Raw genomic sequence first — 24,301 nt, 5'->3', positions numbered from 1 at the left:
TTGGTTTTCTGGTTCTTTCTTATTTGGGTAGGCTCTGTCAGAGGAAAGGTCTAAGGCTGAAGACTGTTGTTCAGATTATTTTGTCCTGGGGGGTTGTTCCATTGATGTAGTACTTTCCCCTTTTTTCTATAAATGTGGCTTCCTGTGAGCCAAACTGCAGTGAACGTTTTCTCTCTTCTGGGTCTAGCCACCCAGCGTGTCCACCCAGCTCTGGGCTGGTACTGGGGGTTGTATCCACAGAGTCCTATGATATGAACCATCTATGGGTCTCTCAGCCATGTATACCAGCGCCTGCTCTCATGGAGGTGGCAGAGGGTGCAATGGACTCCATGAGGGTCCTTAGCTTTGGTGGTTTAATACTCTATTTTGTGCTGGTGGGCCAAAAAGCGATGCCTTCCAGACAGCATCAGCTGTTGTATTGTGGAGAGGAACCATCAGTGGGTGGAGCCCTAGAACTCCCAAGATTATATGCTCTTTGTCCTCCACTAGGGTGGACAGGGAAGGACCATCAGTTAGGGGCAGGGCTAGGCATGTCTGAGCTTAGACTCCCTTTGGATGGGTCATGCTGAGGCTGCTGTGAGCAATGTGGGTGAGACTCCCAGGTCACTGGAGTTTTGTACCTAGGAGGATTATGGCTGCCTCTGCTGAGGCATGCAGGTTGTCAGGGAAGTCGTGGTAAGTCAGCAGTCACATGCCTCGCCCAGCTCCCAGGGAAACCAAAGGGTCAGTTTCACTCCCACTGTGGCTCCCTCGAACCGCCCTGAGTCTGTTTCCAGTTGGAGGGCAAAAGAAGCTTAAAAATTCACCCAAGGTTATCTGCCCACAGCTGTGAAAAAAGGGGGGCTTTAGTTCTTCCCTTGCTTATGAAGGAGGCTTCTCGTCCTGTTCAAATTGTTACTAAATTTGACTAGAGAATTCCTCCTGTCTGTGAAGTTTTCCACGCTACTCCTCTGGCCACCCTCCAGATGGATCCTGGTGGTGACAGGCAGAAATGGGCTGCTTGGGGACGCAGTGAGCTCCCAGGGCCTTCCTCTTGCTTCCTCTACCCCTGTATTTCACTGGGCTCTCTAACTTGACTCAGCTCCAGGTAAAGTTGGAAACTTCTCCTGCAAAGAGACCTACAGCCTTTCCAGTGGTGGGGGGGTGTGTTGGGGAGAGGAGGGTATCCCTTTTCCACTTCCACAGTTGGGGCACTAACAGAAATTGGGGTGTCTCCTGGGTCCAACAGGAGAAGTCCGCTTCCTTGAGATGGTCTGTGGGTCCTCTCAGGATTGCTGGTTTGTTCTTGCAGTCTATCTGGGTCTAAAATTCATGATGCAAGCCTCCAGATGCTGCAATCTAGTCCTCTAATTATCTTATTCTTTAAAAGTGCCTTGCCTAACTTTTCTTATGGCTCAGATTATACAAACCCTAAAATGTAACATTTTATCCATGGGAAAAGAAATTTCAGCAAGAAGACCATGTCGCAATGACATAAACACAGTACTAGTAAATTCTGTCTAGTGAAAACAGATAATTTTCGCTAGAAAAATGACTTTCAAAATAGGAGGCTTTATAAATAGGAGACTTTTAAAAGTGGAGAAGGAATTGGAGTTTCGAGAATCTGTCTAACATAAAATTAGTTGCCAAGAGCAAAACATAGAATGATAGAGCAAGAGACAAGCATTTTGATTAAGGTAGTTTGTGTGGACAAGTTTTAATATAAAAGGCAAAGGTATGTTTAAAGTTGATAGTTTTGAGACATCCCATTAGACAGACAATTTTATTGTTGTTTCCTTTATTTGGTATTTCCTGAAAATGCTGCTACTAAAAATTTTAATTTGTGGTGGCAGGAAAAGAACCTCAAATTTGGTGAGCAATTTAATGACCAGTTTTGCAATGTAGATGCTCTTAATTAACTTGAATGGATGATTCTCTCATTTGCTCTTGCAAAAAGACAATAAATGCTGCCAAGGAGATTACCATAAACTAAGATGTTTACTGTCAATGTAGCACCATGTAGGACAGCTAAAATAATGAAGGCTTTGAAAATACTAAGCACTTATTCATGAGTAAGTCAATAAGAAATTTGCTGCTGTGGGCAGTTTGATGGGAAAGTCAGTCTACCTAACTGCTAAACACATAGTTTATGTATTTGGTTATGCATATCTGTCTGCCCTAATAGGGATTAGGTGCATACAGAGAAGGCACTTTTAGCTATAAAGGACTGTCTCTGACTTAATCTGAATACTTAACAAAAGTGAAAATCTTACTGATTAAAAAAGCTCAGCAGCAATAAAATGACCTATAAAGCAGGAAAAAAAGGGTATCATACCTTTGAACCAGGAGGGGCTGTCAGGCCTAAGAAGGCATACACTGCATTATTTTCTCTGGCTTCAAAGAAAGCATCATAGTCCTTGATGAAAAGAAGGTAAAATTAATTAGCAATATGCAATACCAATAAAAAAGAAAAACAGAGATTTATTCACAATGACCTGACTGGTCGACAGACTCAGCTACCTCCTTGGGGACAGACTAACTCCCATAAAACTAGAATTCTGTAAGGAGTAAGGAGTAATAAAGAGGCAAGGCTTCTGGATCTTATTTAATTTAGCTTGAAAAGTATGCTATACTATGGGACAAAAACTGCAGAATGATTTATTCCACATCATATCAAATTTAAATCTGCCTGCAGCCTACTCCACCATGTAAAGCAGGCACTATTTCCCAGTAAGAAGATGCTTGTTTCTGGTCAGACACTGTTCTTTACATTCTCCATATTTCTGTTCCATTATTCATTTAAGTAGAAATTTTCTCAGAGCCCACAGACTAGATATTAACTAGACATGCCCAGGGTCAGAAGAACAGTTAATCTGTGCTATGCTTTAAGAAAGGCAATGAGATATCCATGATACATAACAGGAAGAACAACAGCTAAGAGGTTTCAACCTGGGGAATGCAAGAGAATCTTCACATGACTAAATTTGGTTGGGGCTCCTACAGTCATCTTCTAAGTCACAAGGCATTCTCCCAAAGTAACAAACTTTCTTAAGTTTAGCTGTGACATATAATCAATAGCAAACATATTTAGAAAACATAGCCATTATCTACATCCAGCCTTTGAGTGGATACAAAGGACAAATGACAGTATGCAAGAGATATGACTATATATGCAGATTTGGAGGCAGAGTTGAAAATAATGAATAGATTTGGGGCAATCTATTTCAATAAACAAGAATTTAAGTTGTTTCTTACCCCTCGATACTGGCTTTCATTGAAAATCTGAGGTGGCAGGGGGTACCCTGTGGCTGGTCGACTATTTTCAGGTACATTTTCTCTCATCCACTTCCGATTCTCTTCATTGGCTGCAATATCTTTTTCTTCAAATCCTATTTTGTTGGCTTCTAGGAAACCAAGCACATCCTGCTGTTTCTTCTTAATCTAGGACCCAAAGGACAAAAAAAACGTATTTTCCAAATTCAACAAAAGTCAAGTGTTTGTGAGCTGGCAGAAATGAAATCAAACATAGAGCAAAGATTTTGCTTTCACAGAAATTATATAATTTTCAGTCTTTATTATTGTATTGCTAATGATGCCTCACAAGCATACTGAAGAGCTTTTGGCCCACAGGTTGTTTTGTCAAGTTGACTTTCTCTTTCTTTCCATTAAAAATTCTCACTATTTAATGGTGGACATGCAAAACTAACTGATGCATAAAATACCTAAAAATGCAGCTAACTCATAATTGTGTGAGTGAAAAGTTACGTTTTCTGATGCTCTACAAGCCTCTCTTAGTTTCAACCTTTCTAGAAAGTTTTTCCAAATGACGCAGGTCTGCTTTCCATCTTAACAAGAATTGTATATGCAACAGAAATGAATCTTTCCTTGACAAATTGCCAAGTCTCAATTTTCATTATTCAAAACAGACACTGAACACAAAGATATTAGCTAATCCTGCAAACTATAAAGTTTGTAATATATCTGTACCATTCATTAGCCCTTATCATGTGCTGCTAAGATATCTTTTCTATATATCATGTATTAGGTTGGTACAAAAGTAGTAGCAGTTTTGGTCATTACCTTCAATGGCAAAAACTGCAATTACCTTTGCACCAACCAAATATGTTCATCTAGATTACCAGGCAGAGATAACATAAAGTATTCTGTCTCCTTATCATAGCTAGGAGACAGCTTTGAAAACGGTTAAATTAATACTATTCGGTTAAGTTTCTCTTCTGATATGCATTTCTTTTAGAACCTGAATTCACACATCAATGGTAATTAACCCATATTTAAAACCATAACTTAACCTTTCTAAGCTACAGAATTGCAATCAATAGGCAAGTTTCTTCATGGAATCACACTAAAAGGACATGTGGGGTGTTGTCATCAAAAAATAAAATAAAATAAATCTGTCCCACCAATGATAATAAAAATACAAAATAAGAAATTCACAGGCGGTCAAGTCCCCCTCTGGATTTACACCCCTCCATCTACCCCCACATACATGCATATATGCATAGAGGTTGTATTTTTGTCTTTTTAAGTTGCCAGCAAATGTGATTAAATAATTTTCTCTATCATCACATAACCCCAGGAAAATAATTCTCAATTTCTCCCAATAGAAACTGGAATTTTTAAATGCTATTCAGATGAGAGTACTGAATGTTCTCTTTAAAGATCAGTTAGAATCTAGCAAAATTTGCTACAAGGTAATATTTCAAATGGGACTTCTGTTTAATTGGCTTATAAAATCAAACTTTCATTCCTAAATGTAACATATGCCCTTTTCTGAACTGAGAAAAATTAGTGTAAAGTCAATAAATAGGAGTGTTTAGTAGATAAATGCACTTGATGAAAGGTTCAATTAAACAAATACGTTTCAACCTCTGAAATACAGTAGATGGGTTCAGTCAGTCTCATGTATGTCAAGTAATTTGTCGATTATTAGCATATTTACAAATTTGGGTAGATAAAGATGTCCCATTAAGATTGTACTTTCAAGGCTGGGCGTGGTGGCTCACATCTGTAATCCCAGCATTTTGGGAGGCTGAAGCAGTAGGATCACTTGAGCCCAGGAGTTTGACACTGGCCTGAGCAACATGTGAAAACCCCATAATATGAGGGAACTGGCCTTTCAACAGGTTTTTTTTTTTTGAATGCGTGAAAAGACATGCTAAGAATTCTATGTACATGACCCTAGCAAAATGTCATCAGTCACATTTGCAAGAGCAGAAAAAAAGCAGAGATCCTTTAAGATAAATTATTTTTTGAGGCTTTTCCTACCTTATTGAATCCTTACTTCGTTGAGAACATAACTCATTGTGTGAAGTTAAAATGGTTGCCAGGCCTGGTATCACTAAGCATGATAGTGTACGGTCACTGACGTAATTACTCTCCAGCCATCAGTTGCAGAGTAATGACCAAGTATTTCTCCCATACCCTGAGACTGCCTGATGACAACTACACATACCTCTAAGTGTGTTCTACATCTCCATAAGACTGAACAGAATTGGCCATAATCATACTTTGCTAATAGGTTCTGCCATGTCTAATATGAACTTCTGTTCAGCTTTGAATCTTCAGGAAAGTAAAAAAAAGAAAAAAAAGTTTCCTAACTGGATCACATTTTCAAGTCTAAAAATTTACATGTAAGTTTATTTGCAAGGGATCGTTTCTTTTTCTTTTTCTTTTTTTTTTCAAGACAAGGTCTTGCTCTGTCACCCAGGCTGGAGTGCAGAGTGCAGTCACATGATCTTGCCTCACTGCAGCTTCAAACTTCTGGGCTCAAGTGGAGATTTTTAATATATAAATAATTATTGTCTTTTTTTTTTTTTTTTTTTTTGGAGATGGAGTCTCGCTCTGCCGCCCAGGCTGGAGTGTAGTGGCCTGATCTCGGCTGACTGCAACTTCCGCCTCCCGGGTTGAAGCGATTCTCCTGCCTCAGCTTTCCGAGTTGCTGAGATTATAGGAGTGCACCACCACACCCAGCTAAATTTTGTATTTTTAGTAAAGATGGAGTTTCACCATGTTGGTCAGGCTGGTCTCTAACTCCTGACCTCATGATCCATCTGCTTTTGCCTCCCAAAGTGGTGGGATTACAGGTGTGAGCCAACACGCCCGGTCAATTATTGCCTTTCTTACACATCTATAGGGACAAGCTCCCTATGACACACCCTCATAAGGGAGCATCTGGTGACGTTAATTTCCGAATTTCCCTAATGAGACTTAAAATAAAGGGACACAGTGAACACATGAGACTGAAAACCATATATTGCCAGAAACAAGAGGAATAGGTGTCACAGCGTTCATTTAGGAATAAAATTTAAATTGCTTCTAGAATAAAAATGACTTTGGAGTTAAAATGCTATTGATACCCTTTTCAGCACATAAATGTATTGGCAATTACACAATGCACTGTCCAGGAATTTAAATCAACATTTTTCAAATAGTAAATAACAGCCCTAACATCTACCCAAAGAATTCCAAGTCATTTCTGCCCACGTTAGGTTTTTATCGATTCAGCGTGTTCTTCCCTCCAAAGTCACAGAACAGGTACATTAAACAATTGTTTCCTGGAGTAAATAGTTGTCTTCCCACAAGCCTTAGCGAGCTCCCTGTCTATCACGCTTGCTAAGAGTCAAGTTTCTTTCAACGAAAGGGGAGTGACAAATTTTCTGCTTTAGAAGGTGCCAGTGAGAAAGTTCCAAATACTAAAGAAAGATCAAAACTTCACCAATGATGCTTCAATGGGAAAAAAAGAGATCCTTTTTATGAAAGAAAGTGCCCACCTGACCAAAAAAAAATCGTTTAATCGAAGTGGGAATTTTGCCTTGTTTTACAATCAACCTCTTTTCTCTACTAACAGTTAATTAACATTGACAGAAGTTCTTGACTACGATGTGCTAAAATATAAAATGATTTTCAGAAATTGCACTTAGTAGTTATTCAACAATAGTTCTTGAGTGTCTCTAAAGTGACTCTCAATGATCTTTGCTAGGCTCTCTAAACTAGCTAAACATAAATAGCCGTGATCCCTTTCAAATATTACCATCTGTTGGGAGAGATCAGAAATAGATATATTTAAAAGTTCAATTGCAATAGGGTATTTAAATAAGAAGCTAAGACAATAATACAAGGTGGTTAGGTGTCAGGAGCCAAGAGAATGGCAACGCCAGTGAGAGAAGACAGAAAAAGCAATGCCACTTAGACTAAACTTAATAAGGATAGCACAAATGTTAGATTTTTCATCCTTCTATACTTCATGCAATCTCTAGTTCTGGTGAAAAGATGACGTGCTTAAAGTTTAATAACTGGCTAACAGTAAAATCTGAGCTCACAAAGGCAACAGCATATTGAACTAGAACAATGAAGTTACAGTATTACAAAATAAACTTAGACACTTTCTAAGTGGATGCTCACAATTTCATCTACTAAATTATTACCTATACTTGAACTTTATAAATAAATAATGGTGTGCATGTGTATTTGTCTTTTTTCAAACAGGTTATCATTTTTGACTGAGTCATCTTTCTCAAAGAGAAATTCAGATACGTAGTCTCTCTCCATCTGGCTCTGTTTATTTCAAGTAGTACCCTAGGAAGGGCCAGTCTGCATTTTAGAAAAATAATGAGCCTGTCTTTGCGTAGTCTGTGCCAATGGATTTAATAGTGGAGTGGAGGAGGAGTGAACAAATAGCATTTAAAGCAGTCTATTCAGTCTTTTACTAAATTACTTACAAAATACACCTAAAAGGAAAATCAAATCTGAAACCCCGGTTAGTCTGTTTGGCAATAAACCAGTGCAGCATTGCCACTGTGTCGTCTTTTAGTAACCAAACACATCTGTGTGCATTTTTAAGTGAATACTGCATGAGTTCCTAAGCCACTGGCTTCCTATTGCTCAATTTCAGGGTATAACCACAGCAAGAGACACTTTATTTTCAGCTTGTCTCTTTGCAATATTTTCTAAGTGGTTTGATCACAATCAGCCATGTAAAAACCTATAATTCATAGCTCTTTACCAACAAGAAACACGTCTTAGATAAAATGTCTAATAAGAATTTTCTTACCAATCTCCCACCTCCACCCCTGGCTCCCTAGAGTTCTCCTGACAGGCATTCCAAGACGTGGCAGCACAGAAGCACAATCTAAGATTTCCTATTTTATTCTTGTTTAAAAAAAAAACAAAAAACCTCTACTCTTACTGTTTTCTGACTGAGTTACACTTCTACCACAATCATGCCTGCAGTACCATTTCTAAAAACATGTTAAGGCCTAAATAATTTCAAAAATAGAGTCTACTGTGAAAAGTAAGTAGATCCTTAAAGGAAGTTTCTCAAAAACTGCTATGTCTTCAGGTGATAACAGTAAAAAAAAAAAACACAGTCATGCCCAGTTTCTGGGTTAAAAGGATTTTTTTTTTGTTTTTGACTATGAAATCAGTTCTGAATAACTTTATCCATTTCTTTCCTATCTGGAACTATTATCTTTCTATACTTTTTTCTGGAGTCAGAACATTATTTAGTCAGTTTCCCATTTCTTCAGAGTTGGTTTCATATGTAGATCCAGGAGACTGTGAAATAAGGAGTACTGGGAGTAACATCCTAACCTAAAGGCAATTCTATTCACCGGACCTGAAACTCTTACCATTACTGATTCCCTACTTTGGTCTTCACAGAAAGGACGGTGAGCATATTTGAAGTAGAGTAAGGGACTGCCTAGAGTGAATCAGGTAATGAAGACAGTGAAGTTTCTTTGTCTCAGAATTTTGCCTAGAGTTGCCCCTCTATACATACTAACAGAGGATCACATAATAAAGGGATATGAAAAGCATCCCCAGATAATCCCAAAAGGAAATTTCCAAGCCTTACTGTATGTCTGTAGCAGGATATGCACATGATAAAAACATTTAAGGACAGAAGACTAACATTTGTTGGGTACTTGTTAAGTGTTTGCTGAATATCAACCCCTTTGTGGGGTGGCTATCCATTTCACAGCAAAGGAAACAGAGGCTCAGAGATGTTCAGCAACCTGCTCAGTAAGGCAGAGCTATTAATTGCCTTTAAATCAAATTACATGCCAAAATTTAACTGACTACAAAGCGTTCTTTTTTTTTGATTACTTACAGTTCACTACTTCCGTGGGTGGAATATACTAGAATTCTAATCCAGCTGGAGAGAGAAGACTGACATATGAGTGTGTTCTTTCTAAACTATGTAGCTAAGTAAGACAACAAAGGTTGAAACATCTTATTTTCTGTCCTAAATACCGCTTATGAGTTAACATGAATTCCTAGTTATTATAATCTCCTTTCTCTTGACCAGTCTAAGCTAACCTCGACAAAATCCTAAGCCCACCAGTATTTGGGCTTGCATGAACACAGGCAGCATGCACACCGGAAAACTGAGTGGAACACCACAAGGCCTCTGCTTTCCTGACCACACTGAGAACAATGCAGCACATGCCTCCCTTTTGTCAAGATTTCAGTTACCTAATAGTTTTGAGTGGGCAAAGTTAGTGTGGAAGATATAATTTCCATACTTCGAATTTACAAAAAAACAGACAAGAAAGTGCAAAGGCATCAGACCCCTTCTGTTCTTTTTATTTCTCTTATTAAACACTGCACCCATCACTTTGAAAAAAAAAGAAAAAAAACCCTGCCCAACAAACTTTTTAAAGAGCAAAATGATTGAATTACAATGTTGTTGTTGTTGTTGTTTTTGAAAGTAGAAACAGGCTTTAACTGAGCCAGTAACAATAAAGAGGCTAAAGTTCCTTCTGACTCTAGAAAATAGTATGGACAGAGAAAAGTTCCAGACAAGAAAGGTCTGGATACATGAGATTATTCAGAAGTGACATTTCATTTAATTAAGAAAAAGCCTTTTTAATCCAGACAGTGGTCCTGGCTATACTTTCACCTCTTGCAGGTGAACATTAACCCCACAGTCTTATCAAATATACACGTCATGATAGTTGTTAGCTGATTAATATACGATAGACATAAATTTGGCCAAAGGCTGAAATTCAAAGAATTGAAACACATACAGTTATCCAACTGCTACTGAGGTTCCCTCTGGCCAGTTCCAAACCCTACCCTGTTCGACTGTTTAACTTTCAATGCCCTGCATAATGAGGCCCAGCTTCATCTGCCTCTGTAAATGTATGCAGCCCCCTCTCTCCCAGATCAGATCAGGCTGTCTTTATTCTCTTCTGAACAAGTCATTCCCAACACTCCAGTGCTTTATCTCACTTTGTTCCCTTCATCTGCAAGTCTCCCCTCTCTCCACTGATGCCATTCTAATCTATTATTCCAGGTCTACCCTGTGAAGTCCTCTGTGGTCACCATCCCAGCCCTCTGACCTCCTGCAGATTTTACCACCCAGTTTGGAGCTTAATCAAAGAGCACCAATGTTTGCCAATCATTTCACATGTCAAAGTCACATTGCTTCAAGTTAGTTGATAAGCTACCTGGAGGTAGGGGCTATGCCTTTTGCTTCCGTCTCCCCATATAATACTCACCACAGGGCTGGACACAAGGTAGATACTAATACTGATTGCTCTCACAATTTTATTTTAAATTCAATACCACCAAAATTTTTTAGATTTTAATTATTATAAACTTTAATTTTGGAATGCAATTTAAATTTACAGAAAAGTTGCAAATGCAATACTAAGTCACCATATGCCATTCACTCAGTTTCTGCTGTTGTTAACATCCTTCCTTATAGTGGTACACTTGTCACAACTAAGAGGCCAACATTGGTATGATACTACTAACTAAACTCCAGCCTATTTGGATTTCATCAGTTTTTCTATTAATGTTCTTTTTCTGTTCCTTTCCAGGATGTATCGTTACACTTAGTTGCCATGTCTCTTTAGTCTCTTCTGGGCTGTAAGAGTTTCTCAGACTTTATTTTCCGTGACCTTGACAGTTTTCAGGGGCCCTGGTTAAGTATTTTGTAGAATGTCCCTCAGGTCAAACTTGAGTGAATCAAGTCAAGTTTGTCTTATGTTTTTCTGATAATTATACTGGGGTTATGGATATTTGGGACAAATGCCACAAAGGAGAAATGCCTTTCTCATCATATCACGTTACGGAGCATATTATACCAACTGACTTATTAATGGCGATATTAAACTTGATTAACTGGTTATAGTAGTGTCTGGTAGAGTTCTGCACTGTTAATCCCCTTTCCTCACTGTGTATTTAGAATAAAGTCAATAAATCCAGCCCACACTGAAGTAGTCAAGGTGCTTTTATAAAAACTCCTACTGCATACTGGGAGTTTGACAATACTTCATATAATTCCTGGGAAATTTGAGAAAAGTAAGGTGGTTGTAATAAGCAACGTATGACAGTTTTTTAAAAAGTAATATACATCGGTCTTTGAGGCTGACTGGGCAGTATTTTCCATGGTTCAACTCTTATTTGGAAATACTTATTTAAAATAAATTTTCTGGATTAAACATCTCATGTACCAAATTAAACCGACGGGGTCTCCAAAATAAATTGGAGAAATCTCATTTGTTAGTCGGTTTACTTATGTTTTAGCCACTTTTCTGATGCCAGATATTCCTGCCACCCTTTAAGTACTAATGCCTGTGGAATGTACAGTATGCCTACATGCATTCTTTGAATACAGGATTTGAATACAGGGAGACATTGTTCACAGTTACTGTTTGCACACAGATTCTTATCCATTCCCAACTAGCAAAGTACTTTCTTATTTTCCAAATTCTAGAACAAAGCTGATCAGAAGAAAGAGTGCCCAAAAATTTCCAGAGCCTTACAGAGTACCCTTCTAGCATATCCTATGGTAGGGAGATAGCAGCTGCTTTACCAAAACACAAGGAGATTAAAGCACACAATTTTTACAAGATTTAGAGCTCTGGCTGCACATATGTTATGGGCTCCTCCATCACAGAGAGACACTTTAGGATATCAGAAGGTGCTGTGTAATCATTTCCAAATTCAGGACAATTGCAATTTGAGGCTATGTTCTGAAAAGACTGAAATACAGGTACTGTCTTCTTATCATTCGTATCAATAAGAGCTACCATTTGTAGGTCAATTAAGTGATAATAGCTATAGTGGGCACTTTGCATATATTATTTCATTTAATATTTATAGTAGCCCAGCAACGTAGATATTATGATCTCCATTTTACAGACTAGAATACTGAGATTCAAAAAAGGTTAGGTAAATGTATCTACAGTCACAAAGCAACTGGGTGGCAGGGCTGGAATTCCAACTTAGATATCCCTAACTTTAAATCTTAAGTTTGTTCCACTATATTTCACTGTCTAGCCTCATGATACTTTATATGGATTTTTTGTTAAGATAATTTATAGAAGATTGACAATCTTTTACAAAGTAATCACTTTTGATGTGTTCTTGCTAAATAGTTTAAATCTGACTTCTACTTACCAGACTGTGATTTTGCTTCCTTTTTTATCCAAATGAGTATGTACACAATTTAACCAATCTCTACATCATTATAAACAAAATCAATGAAATACCCAATTTCAATTCTAGGATCTTCTGCTGCTAGGAAAGGATTGGTGTTTGACTCCTGCCTGATAATGTTAGGAGCTATAGTTCAAACAAGATTATAGTTTATGAGTACACACTGGGCCTAATGGCCACTATACTTACCCTGATAGAAGTAAAAATAAAATAAAGATAGTAGTTTTGGTCTGAAGGACCTTTAATTATAATTATGAGGTCATAAATTCCGTACTAGTAGATAATTTAAATGATGGACTCTAACGAGCCCTTAATCAAAGTCTGGTTTCTTTCTGCTACAGGTAAGTGGGTATATTCAGGCTGGACTCATACGAAGAAACAGTGAGACATAGACCCCACTTTAAAGTGTGCTAACAATGGGTTATAGAATTCTATATGTATCAAGTCCCGATCTGCACTGCAGATATAATCCCATTGTAAAGTATAATACAATAATTCTTATATATTAAGTGCTTCCTATGGGACAGTCACTGTGCTAAGCCCTTTACATGCTTATTTTATTTAATTCTAACAATAATATTATGAGACAGCTGTTATTATTTTCATTCCAGATTCACAGACAAAGAAACAAATGCTCAGATGGATTAAGGAACATGCTCCAAATTACAGTTACCCATGCTCTGTCAGACCACAAAGCACCACTTAAACACTAAGCCTACCGAATAACAAAACCATACACTATAACGTGTTGTCTCATGCTAATTAGACTGTCTGCCAACTTAATGAAGCCTCCTTGAGTGCAGATATGAGTCATAGTACTTTTGTATCATGCTTAATTCTAAAGCTTGGCCTAAGTTTAAACAGGAATACCTGTTGGTTATTTTGAGGAATTTATACACTATAGGTTTTTTTAGATAATCATTTTGTCCTTTCCCGGTTGGAGATTATGTGATAATGAAACAAAGAAGCATGCCAGCAACAATAAAAACCTCCTGGAACTTTAAGATTAAAAAAAAATGTTGCTGTAAAGAAGCAATGATTCATATGAATTACAATGACTTTACTAGAAGAAAGTCCTATTTTCATTTGAAACTGTTTTCATGTATTTAGACAAATAAAGTGCGTGAAGTTAAGAACATTTCACAACAGAGCTTCCAAAAAGTGCTTCCACAACAGTGTCAATGGCTGGTGACCACAAGGATTACAGAAAAATCAGTAATAAAAGGTAAATAGAGGAACCGGTACTTTAGGTTGTTCTGGGGGCTTTGGGAGTAGATGCCCTTAAAGCAAAAGCCTTCCTCCAAACAAATCATACTGTCATAAGCAAGCACTAAAACTAGCACTTGGCACAAGTGCTAGCCCAACATATGTTGACCTTCCATTTCAAAATTTCTGACTACAGGTGCACTAAAATTTTGAAAGTAAACAAACCAATTCATTCCAGCCTCCACTTCCCTGCCCTTATCACTACCATCATCAATTTGGCATAGTGAGTTTCTGTACAGACTTCAATTCTCTCTAGGAGAACTTTGTAGGGGAACAAGTTCAAGAATCAAAAGAATCAAGGGAATGTGACTATTTATAAGGACCATTAAAAGCTATGAAATGATGATTATTTTATAGTCCGTAAGATGTTCTCCAACTCACCACCTTCTTTATGCAACAAAGACAATCCACATCCTAAAAACACACTTCCTACAAATGCTACAGTGCTTCTAATTTTGGTCAGACAGATTCTCCAGGCAGCCTTCCCATAAAAGGATAAGCAAAAATACACAAACCTTCAAACAGGCTGAAGTGAGGTCACAGGGCAGGCATATGCAAACCAAATTTGGTAGCTAAATTCTCCAGCTCACAACAGATGCTTTTTAAAAAGACTGTAGCTACCAACTCCAAACTATCAGTTCTTGAATCACAAGAAAAGTAATAATCAATTAATCTGCTCTTATTAGTGTTAACTGGATGACAACTATAAGCCAGTCTACTGCATGTAACATTAGCTCTTTTTCTTCTTTTACTTTTCTACCGCAGAAAACCCTACTGTAAAATGTGCTGCTAAAGTGGATACATACAATAGCCAAGTATTGCATCTGAATAAATATATTAATCCAATCTGCCCTTGTACATAAGGAAATACAGATTTCCCAAATGTCCTGTGAGAAGAGCCTCTGATGTGCTGTAGGAAAGGCACTGTCCTACACTGTGACCAGGTCAATTCATAGATATTGAGCTCTTACTAGATGCAGTATGGTATAGTGGAATGATTACAGACTGTGGAACATGTGACACACTCTAATGTGGCCCCACTATGTTCCCTACCTCCTGTTCACTCTCTTGTATACTTCCCTCCCCTTGAGTGTGGGTAGGATCTGCTATTTGCTTTCAACTGATAGAATATGGCAAAGGTGATAGGATGTCACTCTAATGATGATGTGATGTGATGTGATGTTATGTTATGTTATGTTATGTTATGTTATGTTATGTTATGTTATAAAATACTTTTTCTGGAAGACTCAAACTCGAGTCTTTTCTTTGTTGACTATGAGGAAGCAAGATGCCATTAGCATTACAGCCTCAAAGAAATGAATTTTGCCAACAATCACATGAGCTTGAAAACTGATTCTCACATAATGGACCATCAGAAGAGAAGTTAGTCCTTGCTGACACCTTGATTGTGGACTTTCAGAGAACTCAGCTAAGCTGTGCCAGGACTCAGGCACTGTAATGTAATAAGTGTGTGTTGTTTAAAGCCACTTAGTGTTTGTTAAACAGCATAGAAAACTAATACAGAACCTGACTGCCTTGCATTTGAATCTCAGAGCCTCCATTTATCTATGTGACTGAGCAAGTTGACTAACCTCTCTGAGTCTCAAATTCCTCATCTATTAGTTGAGAGTCATAATATCCACTTCTCAGAATTGTTGCACAGAAAATTATAGATAACAGAAGTGATGTACCTATTGCCCTATCTGTCAAAAACAAAAAAAAGCAAGATTGCGAATTATAAGCTCTCTCACGGCTCATCATGTTATCTAGTGTCTGACCCATAGCAGGTATTCTATAAATATGTAGTGAATAAATAAATAAATGATAATAAGTGCTCAAGGGTTGGTAGCTAGTATTTTAAATATACATGAGGAACTAGAGAAATGTAGAGTTAAGAGAAAATCCCTCCCCTCAAGCTATTAAAACTAATAAATGACTAAATAGTGCACCAAACATAATATAGGAAAGTCTTTCTAGGGCAGTATAATAGTGAAGGTATGTAAATGAAGAACTGGACTTTGGGATCAAATATAAGAAAACTGTATCTGCACAATTCAATAAAACATTTCTTAAGCTGCTGTCAATGGAAACAACAAATAAAGATGACAAAGTGTTTAAAGAAAGCAATATAGTTGCTAGGTAGCCACTATTAAGCAAGTAATTTACAATATGCTGGGCTGATGCCTGAGCACTCATGAAGCCTAATGACTTTCTGAACTCCCATCATGGGGCTCTCAGAAACAAGATAGGCTGCTTTGTGTGCTCAGCAAATGTTTGAAGGCCCACTGGGAGACTGTAAATTTCTCCCTGAGAAACTTAAGAAGATACAACAATTTATGTAATTACAGGAAAATTCCAAAAGTGTTGTGCTCAGAAAAAGGGTTGATCATAGTAAGAAATTTTATCTTGATAATGATCCATAAAATGAGCTTCTAATGTAAGAGAGTCTAATAAGAAAGATGACTGGCAGTTAAATACTGTCAAGCAATATATTTCTTGAGCTCTAAGTCACTTTCCATCAAATAACATCCTGCCAAATTGTAAAATTGCTCTTTTTCTTAGATTGGCTGCATTATTTGGCACCTATTAAATTGTTTCAAACGCAAAAAGCATTGTCTTTCCCAATGAATAGATAAATCTGAAGCAGCAGAAAATGTTCTAAAGTTAAATAAATCTGAAACTCAATTCCTATACTCAAAACTTACCCAAGTACTTAGCTATTGTTCACTGTGAAAACCCAACAACACTTGTTTCTGAGAACAGGGAAAAACCAAAAGTACTGTGAAACAATGAGGAGTAAGGAAGTTATTGACATAATCTCTGAAAGTCCCCTAAACCATTCTATGAAGAAGACCAGTAATAACCATAGCAACACATGTGCAAATTCTCAGAAATGCAACTTCTAATGATTCTATGCTGAAATAAATGTATTTCTCCATTTCACTTTATTTTTTCCATGGGAAAAAAAAACTATTTTTACATATGTCCTGCTGCATTTTCATCTCAGTAAAATGTCTCTTTGCTAGAACCAAATTTTCCTCTCAATACAACAAAAATATTTTAAGGCAATGGCTTTTTTAAACTCAAAAGTGGTATTACAGTGGCAACCACAAACAACCGAAGTAAATCATAAATAAAGAGAAAGAAGGGGAGCAAAACAGAAAATTATTCAGAGAGGTTTGACCTATTGCTAATGGTATCACTCTGACAGAATCTCAACCTAACACTCACTGTGAAGCAAGCCATCAAATGAAGGAAAGAATCATAATCCTTTGGCATATTGATCAAATTCACTCAAATGGCACATAATGCCCCAATTCAACTTATATAAATTCATTTTGTATGCCTTAAATAATTATCCTATTAAATATCTAATAGCAGAAGATACCAAATCTTTGTACATATTATATAACTGCGCAATTTTCACAGAAAATTCTGTAAGAATTTTAGATCACAGGATCAGCTTTCAAAACAATGAAACCCTTGTTTAACTAAATAGCATGCTTTATTAAGTTCATATAATGAGACAAATAAACATGCCTTTATTTTTTACATACTAAAAAATTAAACAAAGCCACCCAATTTAAAACTAATCTTTAGTTACAGTCTATTCAGGGTAACAAGAGTTCAAATGGCCTTAAACAAACATAGGATGACTGCAAGTTTGCTTTTTAAAAGAATTTTTAAGAATCTCCACAAAGCAATTTATATTAATCAATGTTGCTTAACAATCTAAAATCTGTTTATATCAATACTTCTTCAAGGCTGCACAGACTCAGTTGGTAGATAAGTCTTGATCAAGTTACTTTCACACACAAAAATACTCCATTTCCCTGGTCATCCTCTCTAGACCGGTCTGGGGAAACAACTATTAAACATCTGTCACTGATAGTGGGTCCGTATCGTAATCTTCGTACCTAAAGGGCTCCCATGACTAAAGAAAACACACACACCAAAAGCAAATACTACCTTTTCATACTATCTTAGCTGTAGCACTAGGCTTTTTCCTTTATAGTTGGTAAAGTGGTAAGATTTCATTAAAAGGGAATTAAACACTTACCTTTCAAGGGAACCTGGCAACTCAGATAATTGTTTACCCACCAAAACAAATTTATTTGCCATAGGATGAAGACCTAGTCTGAAGCCATAGCTGAGCAATGTGCCCCAGATGAACATTCCAGAGAGCACTATGAATGTACTCTCAGACACAAGCCAAAAAAGCATGTTCCAAACTGTCCAGCTGAGAAAAACTGCCATGTATTACCTAATTAGTTAAATAAGACCAGAATCAAATGATCCAAGAAGTTAACCCACTAGTAAACAAAGGGTGCTAAAACAAAAGGGGCTTGGGTCGTATAATCCTGTGAGCTCATTACTGAATTTCTGTGCAATTAATTGTTAGCATAGTTATTTGAACTATGACTATCAAGAACAACAGTATGTCCAGAAATAAGAACTACTGTCAAGAATGGTGAAGAGTCTGAGATTTTACCCTTCTTGCAAACTAACCTGTAAGCCTGCCACAGTTTTAAGGATGCTGGCAGATAACGTGAGACTCCTGAGCCACAGACACAGCAGTAATCAGAGTATCAGCATTTTCTTTTACCTGCTTCCTGATCCTCAATTTCTACATGATGATGCAGAAGGAAAGGATAGATAATTTGAATCCTTTATACTGAGCAGTAAGCAAATCTACCCATTCCTCTGGAGGGAGAAACTATATCTCTCAAGGATATTTGCATCTTTGAAAAGACAATACAGAACAAAGGCAGTCAGTGCCACTGCTCACAAGATGTGCACAAACGAAAGAGACCAAATAAAAATGGTATGCCAACATCTACCATTTACAACTTATTTTGACTATTATACTGTGCCCAGATTTTGTTTGACAGATTTTTGAAAAGGAAGCTCATCTGAGCATCAAACGCTGTGTTGGGTGATTAAAACCTGTAATTTTACCACCTAGTTGAATAGAAAAGTGTGGGAGTTAAGTTGTATAACAATTTAATTAAAAACAGGAGTCATAGATTCTTGAAGAATCCATCAAATGCCAGGCACAGTGTGGCTCATGCCTGTAATTCCACCACTTTGAGAGGCCACGGTGGGAGGACTGTTTGAGGCTAGGAAATTGAGTCTGTAGTGATCCATGACCCTGCCACTGGGTAAAAACCTGGGTAACAGAGCAAGATTGTCTCAAAACAAACAAACAAATACCAGCCAAATGAAACAAAACAAAACAAAAATAATCTATCAAGCCAGACTGAACTCTTCCATCTCCAGGAATAATACAAGTCCTTCATCACTCCCTTATAAAGTGGGTTATTTATTTGTGAAATCAATTCTTGTAATCCACATTACATCTTTACCTATTTTCCCTCTAAAAGCAAATCTCCATATATGTACCAAAAGGCAAAAAGTAAACCATGGTCTCATTTTAAAGTATAGACAAGTTGCAAAGCATTTATTCACTCTATGAACATACTTTTCCCTTAAGAATTTTGATCCTGATTCAGAGAATCATTTATTGACATAAACCGAATAGCACTCAAGTTGAAGAAAGAAAATAACATGTCAGAATCCTTATTGAAAGTAACGTGTATAAAAAACAAACTCTAATTGCTGGTGTTATTATTCAAATGTTGTGTAAGCAGAATTGCTTTATTTTCTTGTTTTGTTTCGATTTTATCAATATTAATAGTAAGTATAAACTTAGCACAAAATTGTAGAAACTCAAATATTCATTTTACCCACTGATTTTTTTATTGCATTTTAGGTTTTGGGGTACATGTGAAGAACATGCAAGATAGTTGCATAGGTACACACATGGCAGTGTGATTTGCTGCCTTCCTCCCCTTCACCTATATCTGGCATTTCTCCCCATGCTCTCTCTCCCCAACTCCCCACCCCCCACTGTCCCTCCCCTATTTTCCCCAACAGACCCCAGCATGTAGTGCTCCCCTCCCTGTGTCCATGTGTTCTCATTGTTCAACACCCACCTATGAGTGAGAACATGTGGTATTTCATTTTCTGTTCTTGTGTCAGTTTGCTGAGAATGATGGTCTCCAGGTTCATCCATGTCCCTACAAAGGACACGAACTCATCGTTTTTGATGGCTGCATAATATTCCATGGTGTATATGTGCCACAATTTCACTGTCCAGTCTATCGTCGATACCCATTGATTTTTAAAAATCCTGAACTGCTTACTGAAAATGTGGCTAAAACCTGTTTAAGATCCAGTGGGAGGCCATATGGTAAAACGAGCTAGTACAATTTGGGATCCACATATGGCCCAGGATGGCTTTGAATGTGGTCCAACACAAATTCATAAATTTTTAAAGACATTATGAGATTTGGGGGAATTTTTTTTTTTTTAGCTCGTCAGCTATCATTAGGGTTAGTGTATTTTATGTGTGACCCAAGACAATTTTTTTTCCAGTGTGGCCCAGGGAAGCCATAGACTGAATACCCCTTTATGAAAAAGTGAAGTCCAATTGTAAGCCAGTTTCCATGGTGAGCCAGTAAGATATATTTTCTCAATTAAGATGATCCTTTCATATGCACAAGTGGAATGATTTATTCTAAAGTATCACTTAGTGATTTAACAGTAGATAATTTATTGAAATATATTTAATTTACCTGAGCAGCTGACTCACTAACTGGCAAACAGGTATAACTGAGAGCAAACAGGTATCGAATCCTGCCCATTATAACCTCTCTAAAATTTGAAGAATTTGAAGAGGTTATTAATCATCTCTGTGCTTCAGTACATCTCAGGTATGTTTCAGATATATCTCAGGTAACATCTCAGGAATGTTCTTTGTTTGTTGGTATATATACAGTTTCTGTAAACATTTATGGATATTTTAAAATATCTACGTGATAAATATTTGTTAATGATTCTTCATCATAGAATAATGCAACATTTTAACATTAGATTTGAAACAGACCAACATTTAAGTGACTAACTTTTTAGGGGAACAGGAAAAAAGCACTAAATATTTGCAGCCTTCCAGAACATGTAGAATTCCATTTTTCTTGGTGTAAAAACAAGTGGAGTTGTTAAGAAATAATTTAAAAAGATTGCTGCTATGTAGCAATTTAAAAAAATAATTAATCCTTTTTCTACATTCTTCAGTTTATGTTTCTATGAAATATCCTAGCAGTGAAAGTTACCCCCAAGGTCCCGCAGGTTAGTTCTGGTTCCACAGCCTGGGCTTTCAGGGAGCAAAATAGTAGAAAATACTATTTCTGTTTTAGAATGTTTAAACTTTAATGGGACATTGAATTTCAATTTGCCATTCTTCAGTGAAATATATATGAGAATTATATATTTGAAATACTTGTATACCAGACATAACACTAAGCACTGTGCCTTATTTTAATTAACGAGAAAACAGTTCTCAGAGCAGTTAACTTTCTGTTCTAAGAAAATGGTGGAACAGAGATTCAAACTAAACAGCTCAACTTTAGAAGCCATGATCTTTACTGTAATAACCTAACCTAGGTTAGCCTGACGCCGTCTTAGCGGCAAACCTGACAAGCTGTCTGGAGCCTCTCCCTCCCTGCCTGCCAGCCCCCTCAGGTACATTACTGGGTCAAGCTGCACTCAAAGCTTTGAAGCATTAAGAGTGGTTCACACTGTTCACAGTACCTGTAACCATTGTAGCTGCATTCTGCTTGGCAAGTCTATCTGCTATTGTGAATACCTTCTTTGGTAATCATTGATTGGATGGAAAGTTCCCACTCCTACCCCGCTTAGGGATTGTATGGAAATACCCTTCGCAACTGACAATCCTGGGAACCTGCCCAGTGGTTACCAGCTGCCTCCTACTAACTTGCTTGTTCTGCTTCTGTAAAATTCCGCTTCAGCTAGGCTGCCCCCTCACCTACCTAAATCAAGGTAAAAAGGGAAATCAAGCCCCTTCCTCTGGGCGGAGAGATTTTTAGCGTTAGCTGAATCTCGGTCGCTGGCTGAATAAAGGACTCATAATTTGAACAAAGAGCGTGGCGAGTTCCTTCTAACTTCCTCGGATATTACATTACCACCATATTAAGTAAGTGGAAACTAAAGAATTAAGTCATAAATAGAAAAAATAATAATAACTAATTAGTTAAGCAATCGGGAAATTTTTCAACCTAAAAATTGAAAAGGGGAAGCTAACAGGAATAAAAAAAAGTGGTTTTAAACTAATAAAGAGAAAACTATAGTATTAAGTTATAAAATAACTTTCTTACAAGAGTTAAAAAACATATTTTAAGCAGTTATTCGAATATATATTGTCTGATACATTTTACAGCATTTGTTTCTCTTTAAGCCTAGAACTTAAATCAAAAATATATTTTAAATGGTATTGCATAAAATCCATTAAAATACAAGCAATTTTCATAAAGTATCTCAGATTGCCCAAATTAGTTTATGATAATTAGCAGAGAGCTGGCTGTCTTGACTTGGGAAGAATCTTGGGAGATTTCTTTAATTATGCAGTTTTCATTTAAAATCAGCAGAATTCTTTTACAAATTTCACAAACTTAAGATTAGAAGCTGTGGTATAAATTAAAGCAGTATTTTTTTAAAACTCTCTACCTGATGGTGTGTTTTTGGATATATTTTCCTTGAGGCTGTGCTGAATACATTCATTTCCTAAATAAACACACATCTGCTAAACAGAGTACAATTCTTATCACAACTTCTGGTCAATATAATTTTGTGGTTCACCTACATGCAGATATGATTAATGAAGATCTGGAAATACCAGTCTTTCTTAGCCCAACATTGTGTAGGCAGTTTGACCAAAAGTTAAGGCTAGAAAATTTTTTGTAACTACTACATGTGCAGACACAGATGGAATTTATTCATAATGTTAAAAGTTTCCATTCAAAGAACAGCTGCAATTATTTTGCTCTCTTCTATCAAAATGTCTAATGTATTGTAGCAAACTTGCCATGTAGCCTAGTCCCGGATAGGGACCTCACCAACCCCAATAACTCCTTGGCTAAGAAGTTATTTTCATAAAATGGTCTGGGCTGGAAAGGAAATTTCCATGGTCTTTGCTTATTGAGCAGGGTATCGGGTCACAAAATGAAGTTCTCTAGCTTTTCCATCCAACAGGGGGATCAGGTATATTTGGAAACATTCAATGAATGCCTAGTGCCTATTATCTACTAGTACAACTGAAGGAAAAAATGGCTTATGACTGTGAATAGTATTTACTGAGAAAAACAAAAGCTTAAATTAAAGTCTAAATTCTGCATTTTTATTGCACCTATGGCTGCTTTATGAAGAACAAGAATTTGATCTTGAAAGTTTGTTCTAAGGAGAAAAAAAATAACTGAATTTGGTAAACTTTACAAAAATCAGGCTACTGTATATCAATAAAGGCATAATTTCATCAACTATACTTAATAGTTTTTTTTTTTCATGTGGAAAAGGAAAAAGAAGAGGATGGAGTACAACATCAAACTTGGGTTATACCAAAATATTATGCCTGTTGAGTAGGAAGGAAAATAATTACCTATCATTAGAGTTGAGACTATTATTAAGAAAGAAAAAGCAAGTCCATAACTCCAGAACACAGAGACAAGATGCTGCTTAGTATACTGCACTAAAAGAAAGAAAATAAAAAACAGTTAAAACCTTCAGTGTATTAAAAATATTTTAAAAATTTATTTTAAAGTATACACTGTGAAATTCACTTTTTTGCTGTACATTTCTATGAATTTTAATAAATGCATAGTCATATAACTATCATGCAGAACAGTTTAATTACTCCCCCAAAAATTCCTTTGTGCTACCCCTTTACAGCATGTTTTCAAGATTGAAATTTCAATTCACTTTTCTTATTACTCCCATTCAAGTACTAACCAGGCCGGACCCTGCTTAGCTTCCAACATCAGACGAGATCGGGCGTGTTCAGGGTGGTATGGCAGTAGACTATTATTCCTAATTATTTGCCTAGTTACTTTCTGGTTTCTTTCAATGACTTCGTTGAATAAGAATTTAGCTTTTTCACAAAAACACAATGGATAACCTTCTGTATGTCAGGACAGCAAGTATTTATGAAGTACTCGTTCTGGGCCCAGCAGTGTTCTGGGGACTACAAGAGAAGACAAAAATACTACATAGGAAGGGAAACTACAGGCATGCAAAACTGCAGAAATATAAGATGTTCTATAATGGAATGCTTAATTGCAAGGTTCACATTATAAAAGAGATTATTAACAGGGTTCATGAGTCCCCTAATAAAATGTGTATGTGGATGTCCTTGGGAAGGGGTTCCAGAGCTTTTATCAGGTTACCAGGCTGACTGTAATGGAAGATCTATAAGTATTTTAGTAAGGAAATAAGAATCTCCTTCTTTAAATAAGTTCGAGTGAAAGAATTGCTGGTGATTATTGTAGTTCAATAAACAATAGAAAGACTTAACCTTAACAAAGCACTGTATGCTTTTCATCTATTTCTTTTATTTTGAACAGAAACACATTCAGAGAAGGTTCTTAAGCAATAAAATGGAACACGGAAAACGGTGTTTGAGGAAAACTAGTATAATAGAAGTATACAAGATAGGTTGAAAACAGACTATAGTTAA

The 24,301-nt window shown here is 36.8% G+C and overlaps 1 protein-coding gene across 8 annotated transcripts in view; it reads right to left on the bottom strand.

Moving 5' to 3' along the window:
- Positions 1-24,301, bottom strand: part of SH3BGRL (SH3 domain binding glutamate rich protein like) — a 108,147-nt gene that overhangs the window by 20,512 nt on the left and 63,334 nt on the right. For all 8 annotated transcript variants that reach the window (XM_078363093.1, XM_054251490.2, XM_078363094.1 and 5 more), the window contains 2 exons: positions 3,235-3,420; positions 2,315-2,395 (listed from right to left, as the gene is read on the bottom strand). In XM_078363093.1, coding sequence (XP_078219219.1) covers positions 2,315-2,395; positions 3,235-3,420 — 267 coding nt within the window. The remainder of the gene's footprint in view (positions 1-2,314; positions 2,396-3,234; positions 3,421-24,301) is intronic.

Source organism: Callithrix jacchus, chromosome X, assembly GCF_049354715.1.
Source record: "Callithrix jacchus isolate 240 chromosome X, calJac240_pri, whole genome shotgun sequence".
Lineage (NCBI taxonomy): Eukaryota > Metazoa > Chordata > Mammalia > Primates > Cebidae > Callithrix > Callithrix jacchus.
Note: the sequence above shows the minus strand (reverse complement) of the source record. Positions and strands in the feature narration are given on the sequence as shown.